General features: G+C 41.8%; 1 protein-coding gene across 1 annotated transcript in view; it reads right to left on the bottom strand.

Annotated features, from left to right (window-relative positions):
* Nucleotides 1-27,988, bottom strand: part of LOC114666239 (1-phosphatidylinositol 4,5-bisphosphate phosphodiesterase beta-1) — a 550,124-nt gene that overhangs the window by 77,962 nt on the left and 444,174 nt on the right. The window contains 10 exon segments of the mRNA XM_051919279.1: nt 4,637-4,817; nt 8,271-8,490; nt 13,122-13,175; nt 14,507-14,639; nt 22,317-22,426; nt 23,002-23,106; nt 23,191-23,290; nt 25,531-25,695; nt 26,239-26,393; nt 27,915-27,988. The exon segment at nt 27,915-27,988 is cut by the window's right edge and continues 51 nt beyond it. Coding sequence (XP_051775239.1) covers nt 4,637-4,817; nt 8,271-8,490; nt 13,122-13,175; nt 14,507-14,639; nt 22,317-22,426; nt 23,002-23,106; nt 23,191-23,290; nt 25,531-25,695; nt 26,239-26,393; nt 27,915-27,988 — 1,297 coding nt within the window.

Raw genomic sequence — 27,988 nt, forward strand, 5'->3', positions numbered from 1 at the left:
AAATCTCCCGATGGCGCATTGTTCAACGATGGCGTAATTCTGCAGTGGAACGTCCATGTTCCTTTGAAATCGGCTTCAACTGGACTAACGGCAGAGCGATGAGAGGTGCTTGTTTCAATTACCCATAAGCCATCACAAACATCTTATTTTGCGTTGGGCTTCAATCCGTTGCGGTTAATGCATAATTTTCGAAATTTTCGTTATTATTTTGATTTTGCTCTCGTATGGAAAGCCTGGTAATTCCCCAGTAAGAGCTGGGAATCTGTAAGCTGACCTGCCTGGCCTGCTGCCACTGTGAGTGACCAACACCAGGAAAAGCGGATAAGAAAATGAGAGGAGATGTAAAATGAATGAAGGAACGAAGAAGTGAACAGTTAAATAAGACGTCTAACGCTTACAATTGGAAACACTCGGCATGTGCCTCTGATGCCAGACTCCGCTGAAGCCTACATGGTGATACGACACCCGCTTTTCAGCTCCAAACAAATAAGGAAAAGCAGCCAACGTACAACACAAGCACATATGGCACCCCAGCTATTAGCAAGACAAGTCATCCACGTGCGTCTAAGGTCTAAGAGACGGGTCTGCTGCCACAAACACAAATGTGCTTCTTCCAAGGTTTAAAATGGCAATGAAGAAAATGTCACTTTGAACTGACCGGGAGACCTTAACATCACTTGAGAGCAAATAATCTGCTGCCAGCGGCACATAAGACGTTCTTACACTTGTCAGCTGCCAACAAGCCAGCTGGGACGCGCTGTCACCGAGCCGTGAACTTTGCCCGTTTTCCTATGCAGTGAATGAAAATATCCCAAGAGGAATAGAAATGGAAGCGCTGCTGCCTCGCAGTTAGGAGACCCGACTGGGTTTGCTTCCAGGGTCCTCCCTGCGTGGAGTCTGCATGTTCTCCCCGTGTCTGCGTGGGTTTCCTCCCACAGTCCAAAGACATGCAGGTGAGGTGCATTGGCGATTCTGAATTGTCCCTCGTGTGTGCCCTGCGGTGGCCTGGCGCCCTGCCTGGGGTTTGTTTCCTGCCTTGCTCCCTGTGTTGGCTGGGATTGGCTCCAGCAGACCCCCGTGACCCTGTAGTTAGGATATAGCGGGTTGGATAATGGATGGATGGGTGGAATAGAAATGACCCCAATCTGTTTTAAAATACATTTTTTGAAGAATCACATATTTTTGTCTACATTTGACAGTATAATAAATGTCACGCTAAGTTCCTCCTTGCTACATTTATATTGTGTATTTTATTAAAATGATCATAACTTAAAGGTAACTAGAGGTCACTCTACAATCGGTTACCAAATATCACATACCACTCCTTTAATGTGGGCAGTGACGTCCTTTACGTGATCTGCCACTCTGTGATGGGCAATGTGGTGGGCACAGCCGGTAACATCAGTTCAAGAGAGGACCACCAAATCAACAAGATAATTAAAAGAGGCAGTCTGGACCCTCTGGATGTAGTAATGGGGGAGAGAATGAGGATGAAACTGACCACCATGATGAACAACACTGCACATCCTCTCTGTGACATGAGATCAGCAGAAGAAGAAGAAGAAGAAGAAGAAGAAGGTCAAGAAACGCGACTGGGGCTCCTTGACACCAACAGCAATATGCCTGTAGAGTGCCTTAGCACGACCGAGACCGCTGGCTTATCTTTAACCAAATCAGAAGTTTGCTTTTTTTGAAATTCTTTGTGTGTATTTCAGGGGATTGTACTGAGTCTATCTGTCCAACTGTCTACCTGTTATCTTCTTCTATTTACTATCCGCCAATCTCTGATTTACAGCCTTGCATGTCTCTCTCTACTGTTAAGGCTCTTCCAATGAAAAGGCTGTAAAGCGCATTGAGATTTAAACCTTAACCACTGTCTCCATCTTGTGGCCAGTCTGTGTAACTGCAAACCAATATTTCAACATTACTTTCTCAGACTTACATATTCAGTGTTGTAGGAGATCACAGTGTCCATCTATCCATCCCCATTCATATATATGTGTTATCTGGTGGCCTTTCACTGTTTATTTATCCAGTCTGTCTATCTGTTGTCTTCCATATTTGTACTATTTATTTATTTAATTAATTATTTATTGTTCTCCTTGATTTTCTAATAATAAAGGCTCTTCCAATGAAAAGGTTAACTGCTTTGAGATTTAAACCTTATCCCTTGTGGCCATTTTCTGTAACTGCAAGCCAAGATTTCAACATTACTTTCTCAGACTTGCATATTCAATGTTGCAGGAGATCACAGCGTCCGTCCATCTATCCATCCCCTTTCATATATACAGTATGTATTATCTAGTGGCCTTTCACTGTTTATCTATCCAGTCTGTCTATCCGTTATCTAGTGCTTTTTCTACTTGTCCATCAGGTGTCTTTCATATTTGTACTTCTAATTAAAAGATATGCAGGTTAGGTGCACTGGCAATCTGAAATTGTTCCTAGTGTGTGCTTGGTGTGTGTGTGTGTGTGTGTGTGTGTGTGTGTGCCCTGCAGTGGGCTGGCGCCCTGCCCAGGATTTGTTCCTTGCCTTGTGCCCTGTGTTGGCTGGGATTGGCTCCAGCAGACCCCCGTGACCCTGTAGTTAGGATATAGAGGGTTGAATAAAGGATGGATGGATGTAATTTTTAACAATTTGTACTGATGTGTTTGAGCTACTTGATACCTGACTATCCCGAAGGAAAAGTATCTGTCTATCTATTATATAGTGCCTTTTCACATCTATCTATCTATCTATCTATCTCTCTCTCATTTACTGTTTTTCAAATCTATATTTATATATATATCTCTATTGTCTTTTATATCAATTATCTAGTGCCTTTTATATTTATTTATTACCTAGAGCTTTTCAATATCTATCTGCTCAATCATCTATTCATCCATTGTCCAGTGCTTTGCATGTCTCTCGCTACTGTTATGGATCTTCCAATGAAAAGGCTGTAAAGCGCATTGAGATTTAAACCTTATCCACTGTCTCCATCTTGTGGCCAGTCTCTGTAACTGCAAGCCAAGATTTCAACATTACTTTCTCAGACTTGCATATTCAGTGTTGCAGGAGATCACAGTGTCCTTCTATCCATCCCCATTCATATATATGTATTATCTGGTGGCCTTTCACTATTTATTTATCCAGTCTGTCTATCTGGTGTCTTCCATATTTGTACTATTTATTTATTTATTTATTTCATTATTTATTTATTGTTCTCCTTGATTTTATAATAATTTTAACAAGTTTTACTGATGTGTTTGAGCTACTTGACACCTTAATTTCCCTAAAGAAAAAAAATCTATCTATCTATCTATCTATCTATCTATCTATCTATCTATCTATCTATCTATCTATCTATCTATCTATCTATCTATCTATCTATGCCAACTACTGTATCTATCTCATTTACTGTCTTTCAAATCTATATCTATGCACTACTTATTGCCTTTTATATCAATCTGTCATCTATTATCTTTCATATCCATTATCCCGTGCCTTTCATGTATGTCTGCTGCATGGATCTTCCAATGAAAAGGCTGTACTGTAAAGCGCTTTGATATTTAAATCTTATCCACTGTCTCCATCTTGTGGCTATGTTCTGTAACTGCAAGCCAAGATTTCAAAATTGCTAACTTTTTTAAACTTTCATTTGCAACACTGAATTGGAATGAGTTCACCGCCTTTCACTCTCTCTGAATTATTTAGTGTGTTTTACTGTTTATCACATTGTGCTTTATACTGTCTATTGTCTTTCATATCTATCTATTATCTAGTGCCTTTCATGTCTATCTACAGTCTGTCTCCCATAATTTGGTCTGTAAAAGCTTTTGAGATTTAAGCCTTGTCCTTTATCTCCAACTAGTGGTCATCTTCTGTAAGTGCACGTCAAGTTGTCAGCATCGCTTACTTTCTCAGCACTGCTTATCCCAGTTCGGTGTCACAGAAAGAGACGGCTTACGCAGAAGGCAGAAAGCAGCCCTAAACAGGACACATTAAGTCATCACGGGGTGCACACAAACACAGGAGCCAATACAGAACCAATGAAGTGCAGTATGAGAAGGTGGGTACAACACAAACACCCACCCAATCAAAGCAGTAATACGACTCATGTTATGAGTGTGCCTTTGGATGCACAGAAGATCCCAAAACTCCAAAGGGAAAGCCACAAAATAAAACATGGCCGAGTTCTGGAAGGTGGTTAGGAGGGTCAGAAAGCAATCAGAGGCGATGCTGTGATTTATTTACTATTTTGAGGTGTCAGATTTCACTCCAAATTGTCCAGTTGTGGCTGTCACTCACTTTTAAGGGAGCTTTTTTTATCAGAATAAAAGGACAGCCACCAAACAAGTAAAGAGGATTTGCAGAAGTCGGTGGACTTGTTGTTTCGAGTTCTTTAGTTCACAATCAGCTCAAGAGTAGTGTGAGCAGAATGAAGGAATTCACGGAATATGCAATTCGTTTGGTAGAAAACACACGTAGGGGACCCTAAGCTCTCCCCAACTCATTCATTTTCTAAACAATCACAGTCCAATGCGAGGACACCCAGAGCACCCCATCTGAAGCCACTTGGTCCCATCTCAAACATTTTATCACGCCGCCCCTAAATGATAAGTGGAGGGGTCATGGGGGATGACGTCGGCGTACCTGCTTAATGTGCTCCCGCTTCTGGTACTTCTCACTGTAATACTGCTCTTGCCGGAGGTTTAGCAGTTGCTGCTGCTGCTGCTCCTTGAGCTCCGCTAATTTCTGGATGCTCTCCGAATCCAAGGCCGAGAGGTCTTGTTCAATGGAAGAAGGTGTGTGGTCAGGGCTGGATGACGCACACCTGAAACAGGGAAAGAAACAAACACACACACACATTTACAACGATTATCGCAAAAATGACGTAATCTAAAATGAAGAAACGATTTACACAAAATTGAATTTGCAGAAAAAGTTGGGGTTTCGGAGGCAGCGGGGCTTAGACGTCATGTTACGGAGGGAACGCAAGAAGGTGAACGAGGGATGGTGCATTTCGGCGCATCTTCATGCTGTGGTGAAGTGGAATATCAACACTGAGATTTATGGACACCATCGATGCTCCTATGATGAGGCCGCAGTGTTTCCCTTGTGTTGCCTGTTGTTGTATTCAAAGTGTGGAAGATGGGCAAGGTGTGAACATTGTTGGGGTCCTGAGGACTCCCATCAGTGCTTTATGGATTTCTTTGCCTGAACTCTTAAGAGCATAAAGGTGTCAGAGTGGTTCTTCATTAGCAAAACCATAGGGGAGCCATTTTTGGTCACAAAAAAGCTCCATCCGCAACAAGGGTCTGGAGAGACCCTTCATTTCTTTAGATCGGATAACAGGCACCATGCAGTGAATGGACAAGAATAGATGGTGACAGACTTGTGGTAGGTCCCTGATTTTATAAGGACTCTCATGGCACACAGTAACACCGGCGATGTCCATGTTTTCTAAATCTGTTAGTGTCCTGCTAGGTAGGCTACCATACATTAAAGATTGAATTTTGTTCCACATATTATGAAGTTTTTCAAAGCAGAAAGAATCAACTTTATATGCAAGGTACTTTTCCCACAGTGAAATGGTGCTTAGGTCAAGTAATGGAGCTACGAGGAACCACACCACCCAGTAAAGAGCCATGAGATGCCATTAAAGACCAGGGGCCTCATGTATAAATGGTGAGTACGTACAAAAATGTTGAGTACTCCTGTTTCCACGCTCACATCGCGATGTATAAAACCTAAACTTGGCGTAAAGCCACGTACATTTTCACAGTAGGTAAGTACTTGGCATACGCAAGTTCTGCACTCGGTTTTGCAAACTGGCAGCACCCAGCGTCAAAGCAGTGCTACTGTTCCAGGGTGGTTTCCCTTTCTTTTTTAGATCCACATCCCTGATGTGACTTTATAAATACACTGAAATTAACCACATATTGTTTATTAGTTTAATGTATCTGATTGTAATTAACCTGTAACAATATAACAGTCCACAGAATGGTCAAACTACTCCAAATTCAATAGCTGCTTTAGTGTTGTTACTCTCAGGTACTTATCCCACTGTATCTGAGTGTGGAATCACAGATCTACAGCAGCTGATCGTAAAGAGAATTATCGGTATACAGCATCAAGCACACGCTGCCTCAGCCATGCACACAGTCTATTTGAACTGCTCTCATACAGCAAACACTTCAGAGCCTTTTTATGTACGGACCTCACAGTTCAGAAACAGTTTCATCTCAAAAACTCTAAACACACTCAATCAGTCCATCAAGTGCTCCTTGTAGAACTGTTTGTACTTATAAGTACAATCACCTCACTGTACACTTGCGATACAGTTATAATATTGCACAACCTGAGCCACTTTATAAAGCGCGTATATCATTTTTAAGATGAAATGCAACAATATATGTTTATTATATTATACAGATAAAATGTTAACATAATTTAAATAATCTATATTGTTAATAATAAAACATGTGAGGACACAGTATCGCAGTGGTAGCAATGAGCTGGCGCTCTGTTCACGGATTGTTGCTGCTTCATGCTGTATTCTTGCTGGGGCTGGCGTGACATTGGAAGGATAAATGGATAGAATAATTAAACATGGACTATGAAGATATTTCAATGTTCCTTAAAAGTTTTGAAGAATCTGCGTTCTAAGCTTACAGATGGCTTAACGTCTATTACAGAGCTGATTGTGTGGCAATTGGGTACTTGGAGAATGAAAACAAAGGACAGGAATTGCGCACAGAGCAGCAACCATCTTGCGGGAGGCAGGAACAGTCTCTGGACAGGGCGCCAGCTTGTCACTATTACTGCGCCATCGTGTTTCCATGTTTAATAACATGCTTTAACTCCTATCATCATGAAAATGATATCACGTATACATCTCAGTATTTAAATTATTCAGAGAGCTGTAATATCACGAATGCAATGGATTCTGTGTCCTGTCAGAGGAAGAGAAAGCCCGTTTAAGAAGCACGTAGTGATTCACACACAAAGAGCACAAAGAAGATCAAATACAAAACAAAGCATTTAACGTGCTACTTTAGTTACGATGGCGTCTGAGAAACTAGTAAATTAAATGATTTTAAGATGAAGTTTATGATGTTCTACTTTAATGACAAAATAAACTACGTGATTAAAGTGGAAATATCGAGATTAAAGTTGACATTTCGTGCTTTTTTCCCCACCGCGTGCCTATTTTTTTTTTCTCTGTAACCTAATAAGCTTTCATATGACACTCAGACAGTGGGCTACGACTTGCCTTTTCACGGCAACTTTTATATGTGGCAACTTCTTTTTTATTTCGGGCACTGTGCGACTTTGTGAACTTGAGCTTTCGAGTTTCTCCGACACTCTATGTCACTCGATCAACTTCCTTTTGTTGTTTATACCACTGTTTAAACCAACAAATATTACATTTTCTTTGCCTCCACTTGGTATTTGCTGAAATTCTTCTATTTCCCCTGTGCTTTTACCATTGCCTTTTCACAGAATGCTGAGCTTAAGGGCTATTTATATTAATTTGCATTTTCAAAGAGGTGTAATTCTGGGAGGATTTTGCGTAGTGGCAGCAGGCACGTGCACGTGCGTTACTTTTCACTCTGACTGGGATTTATGGAGCAGAAGAACGTGGAAGTCGGCGTTTGCACAGATTTATACATCTGGATTTTTTTGTGCGTACTCACATTTCCCTTTTTCTCCTTACGCCATGTGTTAGTGTGAATTTTACGCACGGCGTTATGCAGGAGGTCCCAGGATTTTCAAGTGTGTACAGAGGAAACCTACCAATGGCCATTCTTGTTATAAAATAAAATAAAATTCCGAAACCCACTTAATTTTATTTACTGTCACGGGAGGTGTCAGCTTTTCCCAGAAATAAACCCTGAAGTGGCCGGGTGGGCCGGGCAGGCTGTCCATTTGGGTAGCGACCACCTCTCAAAGGTGAATGAGCCTCACTAATGGTGGTATGTGCAGAAAATTGAGAGAATTCAGTCAGAGAGGTCTTGGAGAAAAATATGGGAGAAGAAAAATCCTCAGATTTGTATAGGAATCAAATTTTCCATAAAAAAAAGAAAATGAAAAGAAAACAGTTGTATGTAACTCTGAAGAAAGCAAACAAGCACATCACTTCTCAACGGACCTGTGGGGCAAGTTGTGAACATCCCAGGGAGGAAGAACTCGTCCTGCTCAACGATCAGGAAAACAAAAGAATCAGCCGGACTGAGTGACTCACAAATGCATAAGCACACCAACAGAACGGCGGGCCGCTCACCTTTTCTTTGAGTCCCTTTTTGCTGTTTTCAGCAGGAGAGCCCGGCGCCGCAGGTAGTCGTTGTTAAACTCGTTGTACTTCGCCGTGTGCTCCTTAATCAGATCCGTTGTTTTCTTGTGATGCTTCTTCACGAGCTCCTTCATTTCTTTGTAATGTTTCCTCTGTTCTCGCACAAAAGCCTTTTGTTGTTTCAGCTCTTCTATGGTCTGGACTTCCACTTCTGCAAAATAAATAAATAAATAAATATAAAATGACAGGATGTTTGGAAAGCAGCTTAGCCCTTTCTGGAACAACAGACATAAAAAGAACACTATATGATGAAAGACTTTGAATTTTGCTCATTAGGAAAGGTACTCTAAGAAATAAAGAAAGAAAATGAATACATCTCACCATGAACAGCACTATACAGAGGAAACATATAACGTCAGAAGAAAGAAAGAAAAAGAAAAAGAAAGAAAGAAATATTTGCATAGTACTAAAAGCACTATAATTAGAAAAAATAATTTTTGCAAAGAAGTTTATTATAATGTCGAAAGAAAGAAAGAAAGAAAGAAAGAAAGAAAGAAAGAAAGAAAGAAAGAAAGAAAGAAATATTTGCATGCTACTAAAAGCACTATAATTAGGAAAAATATTTTTTGTAAAGAAGCTCATTATAAAGTCAGAAGAAAGAAAGAAAGAAAGAAAGAAAGAAAGAAAGAAAGAAAGAAAGAAAGAAAGAAAGAAAGAAAGAAAGAAAGAAAGAAAGAAAGAAAGATTTGCATACTACTAAAAGCACTATAATTAGAAAAAATAATCTTTGTAAAGAAGTTCATTATAATGTCAGAAGAAAGAAAGAAAGAAAGAAAGAAAGAAAGAAAGAAAGAAAGAAAGAAAGAAAGAAAGAAAGAAATATTTGCATGCTACTAAAAGCACTATAATTAGGAAAAATATTTTTTGTAAAGAAGCTCATTATAAAGTCAGAAGAAAGAAAGAAAGAAAGAAAGAAAGAAAGAAAGAAAGAAAGAAAGACAAGAAAAAAGAAAGAAAGAAAGAAAGAAAGAAAGAAAGAAAGAAAGAAAGAAAGAAAGAAAGAAAGAAAGATTGGCATACTACTAAAAGCACTATAATTAGAAAAAATAATCTTTGTAAAGAAGTTCATTATAATGTCAGAAGAAAGAAAGAAAGAAAGAAAGAAAGAAAGAAAGAAAGAAAGAAAGAAAGAAAGAAAGAAAGAAAGAAAGAAAGAAAGAAAGAAAGAAAGAAAGAAAGAAAGAAAAATAAATATTTGCATACTGCTAAAAGCACTATAATTAGGAAAAATAATTTTTGTAAAGAAGCTCATTATAAAGTAGAAAGAAAGAAAGAAAGAAAGAAAGAAAGAAAGAAAGAAAGAAAGAAAGAAAGAAAGAAAGAAAGAAAATGTTTGGTGCTGAAAAGTGTCTAATGAGTATTTTTTTGGATACGACACTTTGGCGACGAGGATGGGATATATTCCATTTAACTCGCACTCTGCTGCCACCTCTCACTTCTTCTACTCTGATTATAAGCAATAGGTTGGTATGGCGGTCCAGCGGTTAGCACTGCTACTCCACAAATCCAGCATCCCGAGTTCACATCCCATGCCAGTTTGGATTCTGTGTAGAGTTTCCATGTTCTTCCTGTGTTTGTGTGTGGTTTCCTCTTATATTCTAAAGATGTGTGCTTGTATTAATTGGCGTTTCTGTATATGTCGCACCACGGTGGTCCTGCTATTTCATGCCGGTGTATAGACCATAAAGCCACTTGAGTTGCTTGATAGTGGAAAAATGAATTGAAATATTTTAGCACAAAGCTGAAACCTAACTTCATCTGAAAGCTATTCTCGTTTTTATAGAAGGTCGCCATTGTTTCTGACAATACAAGAAAGATTGGAGTAGCTCTTACTATGAAAGGCACTTTGTAAAGGAAAGCCGACACTGTATTTGGGATCACAACAAATGTCAGTGAGTAATAAAAGAAAAGCAGCTTCCATAATGAAACTCTTCAAAATGTAAAGATTTTGTATTTCCATAGATTACAAAAGGCACTTGCTGTGGGGTACAAAATCTGTACATTTTGGTTTATATTTTCATTTTATTTTGCTCAAGACAACAGATGAACTACATTCAGGACAAATCAAAGCGTGTATTCTTCCCAGTTATACCTCACTTTTAAAACAGCTGTTCAAACAAAAGAGGATGACATGGCAAAGGCTCATGCTATCAATTACTTTATAACCTGAGAAAGAATGGACATCTAATTATTTTACAGCCTGGGAAAGGAAGACATGCCGATACCTCAGACAGCATCAAAAAAAAGTTTTATTGTTTGGGAAAACGGTCAGTGAATTTCTTTCATCATATTGACAGCCAGCCAATCAGAATATTTAGCAATCACATCTTGTAAACCCCCCCCGGTAGAATTTTATAATAAATATGCCTCGTCTGAAGAGCGACATAGGAGGGAGGAAGAAGAAGGGACGAAGACGTCAGGAGATGGGAACAGAGTGACGTCATAAGTGGGCAGCGGTAACATGCGGCCGTTTCCATCTGATCATCAGGAAAGCATCTCACGAACAGCTACAAGTGCTAAGATCACAAGGCGCCTGCGACATTCATCCTTGTCATTTGTAACTTTTTGTAAGCTGTTTCTAAATATATAAAAATATCCAGACTTTAGTATTAGTCCTATTTTCTATTATTCTTTGTTCCAGTGGTATTATTATCATTCCTGTAATAAATACCACACTGCTTTTAACTTTCTATGCTTTGTCTTCATGTCCAGAGTGATTGAAGTCATAAGGGAGATTTATTAGAGCAACTGGTGCAGCTGGAAGTTTGCCATACGCTTTGTGCTGTGAGGTTTATTAAGGCTGAGGGTGAGAGTTCCACCCAATAGTAGGGAACAGGACGTCAAGTAAGGCATTCTTGTCTGATAAATGGCCGATAGTCAAGAGTGCTGAGCCTTTGTATGTTTAAATGTATTCTTGGAGACCAAAAGTAATATTTAGGTCTGAGATATCTTTAAAACATCGTATGTTGTTCGTGACGATAATAAGCGAGTCTCTTGAAGTGCTGAGAGAGTGACAGGCGGTGTTATTCATATGGCACTTGTGTGGTTTAAAGTGCTAGAGATGAAGCAGCTGTAGGTTTACCATTCATAGGGCACTGTGGTGGTTAGGGTCTGTGTGTATGCGTATAGCTGTGTATGTGTGTGTTCATCTTAAGGTGCAACAGTAGACCAACCCGGTAACGAATCTGAGGAGAACATTTACCCCTAGGTAAAGGGTGAGTAGAGGGAATCACCACGATAATACAGTCAGTCATTGTACAACCCGCAGGGCACACCCACACACCAAGCACACGCTAGGGACAATTTAGGATTGCCAGTGCACCTAACCTGCATGTCTTTGGACTGTGGGAGGAAACCCACGCAGACATGGGGAGAACATGCAAACTCCACGCAGGGAGGACCCGGGAAGCGAACCTTACTGCCAGGAAGCAGCACTACCACCGTGACGATAATACAGCGCTATATAAAGATTGTGTCCCTCAAAGCATCCTGTGGGGTGTGCTCCAAGAGTACGGGGTACAAGGCTTGCTGTTATGAGCCATTCAGTCCCTGTACAGGAGGAGCAGGAGCTTGGTCCGCATTGCCAGTAGTAAGTCGGACTCGTTTCCTGTTGAGGTTGGACTCCACCAGGGCTGCCCTTTGTCACCGATTCTGTTCATAAGTTTTATGGACAGAATTTCTAGGCACAGCCAAGGAGCAGTGGGTGTCTTGTTCGGATGACGTGGTTCTGTTGGCTTCATCGGACAGTGACCTCCAGCTCTCACTGGAGTGGTTCGCAGCCGAGTGTGAAGCAGCGGGGATGAGAGTCAGCACCTCTAAATCCAAGGCCATGGTTCTCAGCCGGAAATGTGTGGAATGCTCTCTCTGGGTTGGGAACACATCACTGCCTCAAGTGGAGGAGTTCAAGTATCTCGGGGTCTTGTTCATGAGTGAGGGAAGAATGGAGCGGGAGGTTGACAGACGGATCGGCGTGGCATCCGCAGTAATGTGGGCTCTGGAACGGTCCGTCGTGGTGAAGAGAGAGCTGAGCCAAAAGGCGAGGCTGTCGATTTACCACTCGATCTACGTTCCTACCCTCACTTATGGCCACGAGCTTTGGGTAGTGACCGAAAGAGCAAGATCGCGGATACAAGCGGCCAAAATGAGTTTTCTCCACAGGGTGGCTGGACTTTCCCTTAGAGATAGGGTGAGTTCAGTTATCCGGGAGAGACTCGAAGTAGAGTCGCTGCTCGTCCGCATTGACAGAAGTCAGTTGAGGTGGTTTGGGCCCCCCTGGAGGGGGGTGTTCCAGGCAGGTCCCACTGGGAGAAGGCCACGGGGCAGACCCAGGACACGCTGGAGGGATTATATCCCCCGGCTGGCCTTGGAATGCCTCGGGGTGCTCCCAGAGGAGCTGATGGAGGTGGCCGGGGAGAGGGAGGTCTGGGCTTCCCTGCTTAGGCTGCTGCCCCCGCGACCCAACATCGGGTAAGCGGTGGATAATGGATGGATGGATATATAAAATAAAGATTTTTTTCTATTGGTCATCAGCTAACATGAACGTGAGTCAATACAGAGTCACAGAAGGACATAGGTCATCTGTGGGATGTCAGATATAAATTGGAGTTCCTGGAGGAAAACCCCTGCAGAGACTGGGAGAACGTGTAGAGGCCACAGAGACAATAACTGGGTGTGAGATTTGAACCCGGGATATCAGACCTATAAAGCGGTAGCAGTAAGCTGTACAACACTCCATTAGAAAAGAAGGCTGTTAACAGGAAAATGAGATGAGAGAGCACTTACCACCTAAGACGCTCTGGATGATGTCTTCCGTCTTTACTGTTGTTTTTACGGAGCCTGTTGATGAAAAGTGAAGTGGTGGATTTTAAAAATGGAGTTTTTGTATAAAAGCGCATGTAATAAGTTAGAGTTCTTTGAGTCACTTGCCCCCCCGAGGCTCAGTTTGATCCTCCCACTTTCACCTGCAGACACCTTGTCATGATTTTTACTTTGACTGTAGGCAGAGGCCATGAGTGACCACAGCAGGGCTGAACAACGACCTCACTAAACCATCCAACTGGGGGTAGGGACTGGCGCTGTGTACAGAGGGCAGCTACTTCATAAGACCAGCACTTACTGGGAATCAGGGCTGTCTTAATGTATGGGCACAATGGGCCCTGGTTGGGGGCCCACGATGTTTCTCATGCCTGGGCCCGTTTCTATTTTGCTATCCCAAGTGCAATACTTTGCCAGCAGGCCTATGATGCTGTTAAAACGGCCCTGGTGGGAATTCCCCGTTCATGGGGAACAACTGCATGCCACTGCCCCAAAAACAAAGGAGTTCAAATGGCTTCCCCATGCCTGTCGTTGCCAGGTAGACGCATGTTGATCCATTCAGTGTGGCGCGCAAGGTGCCATGGAAATCTCAGGGCATCACAGACCTGTCATTGCTCAATCTTATATCATTCATCACTAAAATAATTCATAATGTCAACAATATGTTGCTCATGCCTCCTGGAATTTTCTTCTAATACAGCTCCATGATGTCTATCAGCTGACCCATCCTATGGTCCACAGCAGGGACCCTACCCACGAACAGGCACCATTAGACAGTGGGTGTCACAAAACGGGTTACACTTTTGTAATAGCAGAGAACAGAATCTGTGGGAGGTGAGGGTTTGCAGTGTTGCATTCCCCCACAGAGCTGTTTCATTATAACAACTGCACAGATACACTATCGATTTTAATAAACATGCACTTTAGCAACATGTTGTCTCCTCACTTGTCGTAGACCATCCTCGCTTAGAAACTACAAGAAGCTCTTGCAGGGTTTGGTGCATTTGGGTGGCTGGCACCAGGCCATCAAAGAGCCCACTAATGTGCACCAGGCACCAGTTTCGAGTCACCAGCTGACCTCATTTGCATGTCTTTGTAATTTGGTAACAAACTGAAATCCTTGAAGGAGCCTTACATGGACTCAAGGAGAACAGAGAAAATTCCATAAAGACGGTGACTGGGACCATAAAGGACTGCCAGTCCCTTTAGCTGCAGAGAAGCCGTGTGCCACCTTGCCATTCCATGGTGGTAACTGAAAGATGAAGTTCAAGTCCTAAGCAATGAGTCCACTCCTTCCTAAACCCTGAGGTGTTCTTCATCTCTATATATCTCAGCCGACTTGCATTACGTACCAGGAGGTGGTGGAGCGTGGACGATCTGGGAGGGCTGCTTCGGCACTATGCAGGGCAGGTGGCTGAGTCCGTTTTCGGCCGGTGGGGGCTTGGGGTCACTATTAGGCTCCGCAGGAACTTCACCAGATTCAGTCTGAAAGGTACAGAAGGTCTCATTAGTCCATTAAAGTCAGAAGACGAGCTCCTCAGAATATTAACAGAGTCGTCAACGTTAATAAATTCTTGCTAGCTAACTGTGCAATTCACCATTTTGTCCAGAGCTTCCACAGGTCTTTATCTAAAGTGCAATATTAATCAACGTTTACTTTATATATCACCTTCTTATAGTAAGCAATAATCCCAAGGCAATTTACCGGTACAAATTTAATAATCATTTTAATAATTTATGTAATCTGTACACATAATATGAAATGCTAAGGGTTGTCTGTCCGTCACGCAAAACCTCACGTCCCCTAGCCTTTGAAGCCCGACCTTGGTCCCAATTGACACATATGACAATCCAGCCCTTAATTTAGATGTTCGGCCCGTGGTGGACCCGAAAATTGGCTTTGAGTCCTTCCTACAGCTGGCAAAGACGCATATTGCCACACGACACATAAAAGTGAGGAAGCCACATGTCTGACACAAAAGTTCAACATACGAACTTTCATCGCAAAACACAGCGATGCACGCTGTCAGGCCAAGATGAGGAGCTGCACCCAAGACCACCACCAACCGTACAGCACATTCCACAAGCCAATGACACACGCACACGTCGATGGCAGGACACAGAATGCTGGAGTGACAAACACTGGCAGCCACCTGTGCAAATTTACACTCAAAGTCATACACACTGCTGAGCCACATAAAAATAAGAGGATCCGCAACCTCGGGTCACCACCGGCCATGATGAGCTGGAAAGATACTGCCGCATCTACCAAAGCAAAAGTTCAGACTGAACGTACAAAATCGGGAGTACGCGCCCCTCGACTCACTCGTATACTGAGATCAGAAGCACTTCCAGCTGCACAATACTTCTCCAATCTCATATCTGCTTCTTATCCTAACTAACTGATAATATCGATATGCAATCATTTATCTCTATTTAGAATCAAACTTTATATTAAAATGATATTTCCGCACTTAGGGAGGCTGAAAACGGTGGTGGGACTGTTTTCATGATTACGTATGCATTGCTGAGATTACATGCAAAGTAAAAAGAGTTATAGTCACCTGAAGTATGGTGCACCCACGCCTAGCCAACCCCTGGTATCAACCCCTTGTGTTCAGCCCACCACAGTTCAACATTATTAAAAAAAAAAAAAAAAAATCCAGAATATTCTCAAAGAAAGAACATTTGAAATTTCAGCGATTTTTTCATGATTATATACACATTACTGAGATTATGTACAAAGTAAAAAGAGTTATAGTCACCTGAAGTATGGCGCACCCACGCCTAGCCAATCCTCAGTCCTGCAGTATCAACCTTTATGTTCCTCACACTAACATTCAAAATTATTAAAAAAAAAAAAAATCCGGAATATTCTTAAAGAAAGAACATTTCAAATTTCTGTGTGCAGCGCGGTCCATGAAATACGCACAACACACAACATTCACAGCCTCATTCTGATAAGAAATGGCGTAGCCAAACCCAGCCATCCTTCAGTTCCGCTGTATCAACTCCTTGTGTTCAGCCCACCACGATTCGACATTATTAAAAAAATAATAATAAAAAAATCTGGAATATTCTCATAAAAGAACATTTGAAATTCTCACGTGCAGCGCACTCTGTAAAAATGTACAAGAAACAACACATGCTGGCTGGTGCTGCTGAGGTATGTCGTACCCACGCCCAGCCATCCCTCAGTCCTGTGGTATCAACCCTTGTGTTCCATCCACCATGGTTCAAAATTATTTAAAAAAAATTAAAAATCCAGAATATTCTTAGAAAAAAAGAACATTTGAAATGTTTTCATGATTACATACGCATTACTGAGATTACGTGCAAAGTAAAAAGAGTTATAGTCACCTGAAGTATGGCGCACCCACGCCTAGCCAACCCTCAGTCCCACAGAATCAACCTTTTTGTTCCATGCACCAACATTCAAAATTATTTAAAAAAAAAAACAACAAAAAAAAATCCGGAATATTCAAGAAAAGAACATTTGAAATTTCCGTGTGCAGCACGGTCCATGAAATACACACAACACACAACATTCACAGCCTGATTCTGATGAGACACACTGTAGCCAAACGCAGCCGTACCTCAGTTCTGTGGTATCAACCCCTTGTGTTCAGCCCACCACGGTTCAACATTATTAAAAAAAAAAAAATCCGGAATATTCTCAAAGAAAGAACATTTGAAATTTCCGCGATTTTTTCATGATTATATACGCATTACTGAGATTACGTACAAAGTAAAAAGAGTTATAGTCACCTGAAGTATGGCGCACCCAACGCCTAGTCAACCCTCAGTCCCGCAGAATGAACCTGTGTGTTCCACGCACCAACGTTCAAAATTATTTAAAACAAATAAACAAACAAAAAAATCCGGAATATTGTCAAAGAAAGAACATTTGAAATTTCTTTGTGCAGCGCGGTCCATGAAATACACACAACGCACAATATTCACAGCCTGATTCTAATGAGAAATGGCGTAGCCAAACCCAGCTGTACCTTCAGTTCCGTGGTATCAACCCCTTGAGTTCAGCCCACCACGGTTCGACATTATATAAAAAAAAAAAAACCTGAATATTCTCGAAAAAGAATATTTGAAATTCTCCCATTCAGAACTGCCCATGAAATACACACATGAAACAACATGTGTTGACTGATGCTGCTGTGACACGGCGTAGCCAAACCCAGCCAACCTTCAAGTACCGCGGTATCAACCTTTGTGTTCAGCCCATCGCAGTTCAAAATGATAAAACAAATAGTAAGAAAAATAAAAGGAATATTCTCATAAAAGAAGATTTGAAATTCTCACGTGCAGCGCTGCTCGGTAAATATGCACAAGAAACGACACATGCTGGCTGGTGCTGCTGAGGTATGGCGTACCCACACCCAGCCATTCCTCAGTCCTGTGGTATCAACCCTTGTGTGCCATCCACCACGGTTCTAAATTATTTTTAAAAAAATTTAAAAATCCAGAATATTCTTAAAAAAAAAGAACATTTGAATTTTTTTCATGATTACGTACGCATTACTGAGATTACGTACAAAGTAAAAAGAGTTATAGTCACCTGAAGTATGGCGCACCCAACGCCTAGTCAACCCTCAGTCCCGCAGAATCAACCTTTTTGTTCCACGCACCAACATTCAAAATTATTTAAAAAAAAAACAAAAAAAAATCCGGAATATTCTCAAAGAAAGAACATTTAAAATTTCCGTGTGCAGCGCGGTCCATGAAATACGCACAACACACAACATTCACAGCCTGATTCTGATGAGACACACTGTAGCCACACCCAGCCGTACCTCAGTTCTGTGGTATCAACCCCTTGTGTTCAGCTCACCACGGTTCAACATTATTAAAAATAAAAAAATAAAAAATCCGGAATATTCTCAAAGAAAGAACATTTGAAATTTCCGAGATTTTTTCATGATTGTATACGCATTACTGAGATTACGTGCAAAGTAAAGAGTTATAGTCACCTGAAGTATGGCGCACCCAACGCCTAGTCAACCCTCAGTCCTGCAGATTTAACCTTTGTGTTCCACGCACCAACGTTCAAAATTATTTAAAAAAAAAAAACAAAAAAAAAAAATCCGGAATATTCTCAAAGAAAGAACATTTGAAATTTCTGAGATTTTTTCCTGATTGTATACGCATTACTGAGATTACGTGCAAAGTAAAGAGTTATAGTCACCTGAAGTATGGCGCACCCAACGCCTAGTCAACCCTCAGTCCCGCAGAATCAACCTTTGTGTTCCACGCACCAACGTTCAAAATTATTTAAAACAAACAAACAAACAAATCCGGAATATTCTCACTCAAAGAAAGAACATTTGAAATTTCTGCGTGCAGCACTGTCCATTAAACACGCACAACACACAACATTTACCGCCTGACGAGAAATGGAGTAGCCAAGCCCAGCCATCCTTCACAACCGTGGTATCAACCCTTGTGTTCCACCTATCATGGTTATATAATAAATATATATATAAGAAAAAACAGAATATTCTCAAAAAAGAACATTTGAAATTCGCACATACAGCGCTGCCCATCAAATAATCACAACACACAACATTTGCATCCTGACTGTGATGAGACATGCCGTAGCCGAACCCACCCAACCCTCAATAACGTGGTATCAACCCTTGTGTTCAGCCCACCGCGGGTTAGACAATATATGTATTGAAAAAACAAAAATCCTGAATATTCTCAGAAACAAACATAAGAAATTTGCACGTGCAGCTCTGCCCATCAAATACGCACATGAAACGACATGTACTGCTGCGGCGTGGCACACCTAAGCCTGGCCAACCCTCAGTCCGGTGGTGTCAGCCCTACCGTTTGCTTTGCACGCTTAGTCTTTTTTTTTTTTTTATAAGTTCTGAGCATCTGCCGGCTTTGCACATCCATCAGAGGGTCCTGGAGCCATATATCCGTGGATCTGATCCAGTGTTCCCAATTTTTTAACCCCGTTTAATGCCTTCTGATGGTGAAATATAAAGTAAAGCTTGACTGAGACTGTTGGTTGGCACGACTGCGTCTCAGTGCTCAGTTTTCATTTCCTGCATGTTTTCCTCACATCTTCTTGGTTTACTCTTTGTCCCCCCGAAACACACACATATCCTCAAAGTTTTGCAGTGCATGGTGGATTGGCAGCCCTCAACTGGCCCCCATGTGGGCATGCGTGTGAGTGCACCCCACCAACTGACTGGCACTCCCCCTCCAGGGCGCTGGTGCCTGCCTTGTGTTCTAACTGATTGAAGGTTCGACTCCCTATAACGAACACATCACACAACTCCCAATACAACCTGAGTGACACTTTGAGTTATCCTAAGACCACCCGATGGCCATCATTGAGTCATCTGCTCTGCACTTTCCATCTCCTCAGCTCTGCTCGGCCAAAAATATTAAAACCAAATGAAGGAATACAAACATAAAATGTGGCGATACCTTCATCCCGCTGCACAGGGTGTACACGTATCTGTGGTATCCCACTCTTCGGAGCATTTTCTTAGGTGGCTTCTCTGCTGCCGCGTCTTCTTGTCTTACTGTGCTTCATTTCTCTGTGTGTGTGTGTGTGTGTGTGTGTGCCCACCCTGATCTGTGCACGCTCTGCCTCCCAGCAGACAGTAAATTAAAGTGGCACGAACCCCAGCCCTGCAGCCGCCAGCCATTTGGTTCCCAACATAGCCAAAAAAAATGCTCCAAGGACAGTTACCATGGCACCTGATCCAAGTGGTCCTTGATTGATTCTTCGTGCTGCACACCCCGCCCCCCCCACCCTTCTTTATTCCTTAGTGGTAATTATACTCCGGCGCAAACAAAGCTCCTCCATCCTGCACCTCCACCCTTTCAAACGCACGACGTGCCACTTCAGCTCAGTTGCCATGAGTGGATGGGACGGTGGTGGCGTCTTTAAAGGATTTTGCTGCTCGTGTCGGGCGGGGTGGGGAGTCGTTATGACTGCGCAGGATGAAACGTGTGTGGATTGAGCTTCTGGAAAAATCAATGATCCTCTCTAGAGGGAGAAAAAAAAAAAGAAAAGAGCCCCCCCCACAACAGCTCCACATCTGGAGGACTCATATAAAAGTTTGAGATCCATCCTCTGGATGTGCTGCAGTGTGCCATCAGTGCTCACTGGGGTGCTTGGGGTCTTTCGACATCATACACCCTTCATCCTTGTCCAGGTGGACCACCCAGGGTTGATCAGAACTCCCAACCTCCATCTCAGCCACACAGATCTGTCCTCTTAATCCAAAGCCACCCAGCAGCTCTCATGGATTTTAAGGTTGTCCTCTTCGCAGCCCCCATAACACCCAGCAATGCAGAATAAAGGTTCAGCGAAACCCACCTCTACGGGCTCACAGCGAGTCTGTCGGCCTGGGGTCTGACACAACTCTGCCAGTTCCTGGTACGTCTCAGGCTTTCTTTGGTTTGCTTCCTCAGTGGGCTTTTCTCGGGGTACTCGGAGCGCCCAGCAGGTTTGGTAGCCTCTGATAAGACGAGCCTGTCAGGACGTGAAGGCCTTACACTTACGGCTCTGTGCTCTTACAGTACGAGCTGCCAGTCAAAAGCTGCAGACTGAAGACCACTGTGTATTACTGGCTCTTCTCTAGCCCTGACAACAGAAGGGGTCTTCTCGTGCTGATGGCTGTGGCTTCACCACTGGAGCGCCTGGTTACGGAGCCAAGAAGGTGGGCTCTCTATGTTGTTCTAAACTGCCAGGACATTATGGCCCGCCAGATGTTAGACCATCACTCTGAGCTGTAATGCCCCTTTCCTACCCTCGCCCACGCCCTCCTCTTCTCTTTGTTGTCTCTTCCTCCACACATTTTTCCTGAATCAACTGGTGTCACCCCTTACTCAGGGTCTTATCAGAACAGGAAATCAGACCCTCCGTTTCCTGAAGCATCTCAATCCAATTTATTTTAACATTTTCAGGACATTTTTGAGATCCGGAAAAGTTGCTACCCACATTTCACCTCCAACATATAGCCCCCCCATTTTGCTCCTCACATATCACCCCCCACATTTTGCTCCTCATAGTTTACCCCCCACATTTCGCTCCTCATATTTCAACCCATACATTATGTCCCCCACATTTTCCTCCTCATATTTCACCCCCCACATTTTGCTCTCACATTTCTCCCCCACATTTCCCCCCACATTTCACATTTCACACCCACAATTCACTCCTCATATTTCAACCCCCACTTTTCACCCCCCATCATTTTGCCCCCACATTTTGCTCCTCACATTTTGCTCCTCATATTTCACTCCTCACATTTCACCCCCACATTTCGATCCTCAAATATCGCCCCCACATTTTGCTCCTCATATTTCAACCCCTGCATTTCGCCCCCACATTTTGCTCCTCACATTTTGCCCCCACATTTTGCTCCTCATATTTCACCTCCACATTTCCCCCACATATCGCCCCCAAATTTCACTCTCACATTTCTCCCCCATATTTTGCTCCTTATATTTCACCCCCACATTTTGCCCCCACATTTTGCTCGTCACATTTCACCCCCCCCACATTTCACTCCTCACATTTCAACCCCCGCATTTCACCCCCACATTTTGCTCCTCACATTTCTCCCCCCATATTTCACTCCTTATATTTCACCCTCCTCATTTTGCTCCCACATTTCGCTCCTCACATTTCACCCCCACACTTCGCTCCTCATATTTCGCTCCTCATATTTCAACCCCCACATTTTGCCCCCTATATTTTGCCCCCACATTTCACCCCCCCATACTTGCCCCAGATATTTTTCCTATCACTTACCTGGATCATTTAAACTTTTTAAAAAATTCTAATTACCTGTGTTTTATTGTTTTATTTTTTTAAATTTCGATGTTATTTTAAATATCAAAATAGCATTCCATAGAACTAGAGTTACTGGATTTTGATGTTTTTTTTTGTGTCAGCACCGTTACTCAATTTAACGTGTCCGAACGCACTATGGCCATTACACAGCACGCGTTTGCTGTTTTCGCTGGGTGACTATCGGCAGTGCTGAAGAACAAGCAGCATGTCCCCTTTGGACTCTGGGAAATTGGTGAGCTGTAAAGCTTCTGAAAAGGTCCTTCAATATCCGTGCCCACTTCAGTCAACACTGGGGTCTTTCTAAGGGCTGAATCTCGGCTTACCTCTTTTTTCACTTCCTCCTCGTCCTCCAGTGTTAAAGCAACCAGCTGCCTGGCCCTCTGCTCCATGAGGTTTACGTATCTGATGGGGTTTGACAAAGCCTCAATGACATCTGCGGAGACAAAGCGCACACACAGGTATGCATCGCAAAATGAAAAATACAAAAACAGAAAAACATCTTTACAGAACAAGCAGTAGCTCTAGGGTTGGAACTTTTTTTTTGAATTCAATAGAATAGAAATTTAGCGATGGGGTCAAAAACTCACTTTTCAGTGAAGTTCAGATTCTGATGCTGCAATGTTGAAAACACCAAGAATCTTAATTTTAGCATGGTGTATAATTGTGCGTCTCAATCAAACAGATTTCCAAATCTTCAAATTACAATTTTCTGTGGGAAATGATGTATTTCTTTGAATTGTGTAGAGCTCCTGGACGATAAAATCCCAGCAAATACACAAAGTGCTTGTTTTTACTACAAATTTATGCAATGAGCCATCTGTTGGAATGACAAAACTACAATGCATTTTATGACTACATGCATCACAAAATACATTGCAGTGCACTGCAAAAGTTAACGCTGAGGTGTTGCGAAAGTTAAGGCCGTTGATTACTTCATCCTCAAACCATCTTAGACGGGCAGCACTGTTAGTCAATGATATCCTGAAAAGGACCCTGCAAAGTTCTTACCTGCGAACGTGTCTGGAACGTAATCTTTGACTTCAATGTAGACAAAGATGGCTGGCAGTGTAAGAGACTGGTTCTTCTCATTTCTAAGGCTGATGTAGTGGTACCCTAAGAGGACAAATGAAGAAATCGCAGTGAAATATGTCATCGTAACAAAGTCAGTAGAAATGGTAAACACAGCTGAGCACCAACCTGGTCGAATAGCAGAGACGGGGATAATGCGGTGACCTATAAATTTGCCACCTTCCTCAAATACTGCTATTCTTAAGGATGACAGAGATGGCAGAACAACCTGAGGGTAAAAAAAAAAAGATTATGAAGTTATTGTAATTCTTTAAATGAGGTGACGGTTACCTTCTGTATGTGACATAAGATGATCTGTAAGGAGACTGTTCAACATGGCAGCCTCCACTGTGAGGTAATCCAATAAAAAAGAAGGTTCTCCTCTGAGCCACTGCTGCCAGCACCATTATTAGACCTAGCTACTAGAATAGCACCATTTTCTTTAGCACAAAGAACACAGACAATTTTAATTTAGTCTCCAAATTCTATACCAAATAATACCACTCACACACACGCTAAATCCCATTCAGGATTATAGGGGTCTGCAGTCTGCATCTCTGTGAGTTGTCCTGCAGATATGCTGGTATCCCTTCTACATCAACAAAAAAAAAGTCAACAGTCCCCCTTCAAAAAAAAAAAAAGAGGGGGTCGGAAGGTGACTGTCACAAAACATGTCACATGACGGATCTGAACTAAATCGCATTTGGACAGCAGTGGATAGTCAACTTGCCTGTCCTACTGTAGATAGATAGATAGATAGATAGATAGATAGATAGATAGATAGATAGATAGATAGATAGATAGATAGATAGATAGATAGATAGATAGATAGATAGATAGATAGATAGATAGATAGATAGCATAGTTGGCAGGATTAGATAGATAGCATAGTTGGCAGGATTAGATAGATAGCATAGTTACACACAACTACATATTTTTATTGTTGAAACGCTGTGGACATGTTTTTCTGGCAGTAGAAGTAATGCTAAGGAGGTTAATAAATTAAATTGATTTCCGACTGTACAAGCAAGTTGGCTTTTGATTCCAATGCTTGTTCTTGGCTTGTGACCCCAGCTATATATAGGACGGCCTCACACAGCAGGAATGGTTTCCTGCCACCTGACTTAAATTCTGCTGTGTTTTTCTTATATATATATATCCTTATCACAGAAGGTCACTCTATCAGTGTTTTTTTCTTTCCTGTCATCTGTCACCGTCATCTTCTTCTTCCTCCTCCTGCAGGTCCCCATCCCCGTCCCCGCCTCTGCAGATGGCTCACAAAGGGAATGTCATCTAATGATCTACTGTGGCAAAGAGATGAGCTCTCTGTCAGAGGGGCATTCTGCCAACTCTAATAAAGTGGCAGGCACACAGATATGGTGATATTTATGGGAGGAATATTTCTGGTTATTTGAAAGATATAAAAAAAAGCTGCGCAATGTCATGAAAAATAACTAGTAACTAAAGGATATGTGAGCATAAATAATTCAATACGGGGCAAAACTGTGTTACTTATTTTGTTTTGTATTCATTTCATCCTTTAATTATTTATTTATTTCAAAGACGCCACACACGACATGAAATTTAAAAAGACTACCCTGCAAGTGTTATGTTTTTGAATTATGTAGTAAAATTGTATCTATTAATACCGTTCTGTTTCTTTTGTCATTCAGTCAACGTGTTATTGGTTTTGTTATGTTTAAAAATATTGAAGTACTGTTCCTTTAAATGTCCTTTTATGTTCCCTTGTGTTTTTTGGGTGGTTCCCCAAGAGGCGGGGCCACCTGTCAATCTCCATTGATGGGCTGCTCCTCGCCCTACTAAAGACTGATGGGTAATGTAGTCTCTCCACATTACGTTGTATGGGCTCGCGGTGTTTGTGAGTTCGGCACTATTGTTTAGTGTTGCTGTTATTTCTGTTCTGTTTAACACACGAGACTTGGTAAGCAGCACTCCTTCATTTTTTACCACCTCCTACATTCTGTTATGTTGTCTCAACTCCTCGTATGTGAAGTGTTGCTTTCGTTATTTTTTTTTTTTTTATATATCGCTGCTCACCATTGTTCTTTTTTGCAAGGAAACCATGTCAAGAGCCCATTTCTACATTTTTGACTAACAGATTAAATTAATTTTACTTATGAGCTAAATTTCATTTTTGTGGTGATTTAGTGCATGTTGAGATTTTTATTACTATTTTTTTATACACATTTGCAAATGTCAGGGTGATGATATAATATAAATGTAAAACTGAATTACTTGAGATCGATGTTTCTGTTATCGATTGTCTGCTTTTCTGAACTGGACGCTGGGGATGAATCCAACAAAGAAGTACTTTAAACTTGCTTGTTTAATGTCGAATAACAGAGGGCTTCAGGAAACACACACATGCACTTTACCAACATCGTTCGTTATCTCATTTCATTCTTAACTAAGATCAAACATTTTTGGGGAAAGATTTTCTTCACTTACCTTCTTGAAAACTATAGGCTCTTCATCCCACACCGGATTGATGGCATTCCCCGGCAAGGTCTTAGTCTTGAAAGCCTTCCGCCGAGTGTCTACAGGTAGCCCAAACATATCAATTTCAACATAGGTCCCAACTTTTTTGTCAGATAAAAACTGTCCTGATATGATCTAGACAGAGAGAGAGATTCAGAAAATTTCATGTAAAATAAAGTGTTTCCAATTGTGGATTCATTTGAACAACATTTTCAGGTGACAAAAGCCCATAAATTCTATTATTCATGTACTCCTAAAACTTCCTATTTCAATCTTGTGCGAGAGCAGCCCGGTGTGTCTTAGAGCCCAGATGTCTGTCTGCATGAATCCCAAGTCTATGAGTGCAGTAACGACACTAATGAACGCTTCAAAGTGACTGCAGTGTTGAGCTCCCGTCTAATAAACAGGTTTACAAAAAACACAAATTAAAAGAAATTGAAAAAGAGACTGCTATGTAATCGACAATATCTTTAATTCTTAAATATAAATAAAAACAGGAGCACATTTTTTTTCATTTAAAAATGTTATCTTTCTAGTGCCAAGCTGTTAATGTCAACTGCGTCATTTCTGGGATTGGACCGCACTCCATAGCAAGTAATGTCGCGTCATGATGAAGGCAACTTATAACAAGCGTTCAAAAAAATACCAAACCTCGAGATTTCATAACACGTACTGTACCTTGACTGAAAGAGTGTTTGCTACAATTCCATCCACGGTGCTTTCCGTGAAGGGGTCAAAGTGCTTGTCGGGACGCCTCATAAACTCCGGTTTTAGCCTGTAGCCACACCGTCCATTGTATTCAAACATTCCCAAATTCAACTGCATAGACAGATCTGAAAAGAAACTGAAAATTATACTCTGTGGCCTGTAAACTACTAATGAGATTTGTCAAGACTTCTCGTGGATGATGTCCTAGAAAGCTCGTCCAGCCTGTTCTGAAGCTCGCTCATAATACTGGCTATACAAAGGGAAACAATAGAAGATGTTTGTTAATTTAGAATATGAGGGGCGACCCAAAAATTCCTGGAATTAGTCAATAACACTTTAACAACCTGGACAAGAACAGGCCACTCAGCCCAACAAAGCTCGCCAGTCCTGTCCATGTCATTCTTCCAAAATAACATCAAGTCGAGTCTTGCAGGTCCCTAAAGTCCTACTGCCCATCACGCTGCTTGGTCGCTTATTCCATGTGTCTACGGTTCTCTGTCTGAAGAAAAACTTCCTAATGTTTGTGCAAAATTTACCCTTCACAAGTTTCCAACTGTGTCCCCGTGTTCTTGCTAGTCACCGTCTCGAGTCACTGGACTGATGAAATGGGAGTAGAGTGTAGTTCTCGAACAGGCCACAAGATATTGTACACCTACTACGTGATTAATCACTTGCGTGGAGTTGATCGATTGCGTACTTCTGCTGTTAATTCTATGGGGATGGTCCAGATCTAATTATACAATTCTCATTACGCTATAATTTATTAACTTTATTACATTGAGAATTCACAGCACCTGCCCTGCACATAGAGATTACACTTAAAATTCTTTTTGTTCCCGATAGATGGCAGCACCTGCTCTGCATTCCAAAATGATGGGGAGACAGTTGTCAGTCGAACAGTTACATAATTAGATCTGGACCACCCTGGTACAATCGTTCACACAACTTGAGTGGTTTTATTTTTCCTCTCTGAGATTTTCAAGAGAAATTGTTGATTGCGTTTTGTCGACATTGAATGACTTGTTCATAAAGAATTTGTTCCCCATGGACAGACCGTTAATCAGCCAAATTACATTGAACTTCTGAGATGTCCAAGGGGACGCATTAGCAGAAAACGTCCGTAGAAGTGATGCACTCAAAAGTGGATCTTGAATCCTAACAATGCAGCTTCACCGCATTGTTACTCGAAGACTTTTTGACTAAATACAATTGTGGTTGTTGCTTTGCCCTCCACCATATTTTCCAAATCTCTATTCCGGCGACTTCTTTTTGTTACCGAAATTAAAACTGAGACTGAAGAGAAGAAGATTTGGTACTGTTGAGGAAATCCAGGAAAAACCCGTAGGAGGCTCTAGCCACAGTAACAAAAGAGGAGTATGGGGACAGGAACGAGTGAAGTGCTGAGGACAAGTGTGCTGCATCTCCAGGAGAGTAACTTGAGGGTAACTAAAAGAGAATTTCTGTACGTTTTATAACAGGTATTCTTTTTTTTAACAATTTCAGGAATTTGTAGGTCCACCTTCATAGTCCATAAAACATCCAAGCAGTGCAGGTTGTCTTTGTAACAGGTCAGTAGAATACAATCACTCAGATCTCAACAAGCTAAATGTGTGATGTCTGAATTCAGAGGTTTGAAGATTTATTACCTAATGTCTGGAAGTTCAAAGCCACCAGCTGACATCCAGCATTCCAAAACACCTGAGGCATATAATTTGAAGAG

This window comes from Erpetoichthys calabaricus, chromosome 15 (genome assembly GCF_900747795.2).
Source record: "Erpetoichthys calabaricus chromosome 15, fErpCal1.3, whole genome shotgun sequence".
In the NCBI taxonomy this organism is placed as follows: Eukaryota; Metazoa; Chordata; class Cladistia; order Polypteriformes; family Polypteridae; genus Erpetoichthys; species Erpetoichthys calabaricus.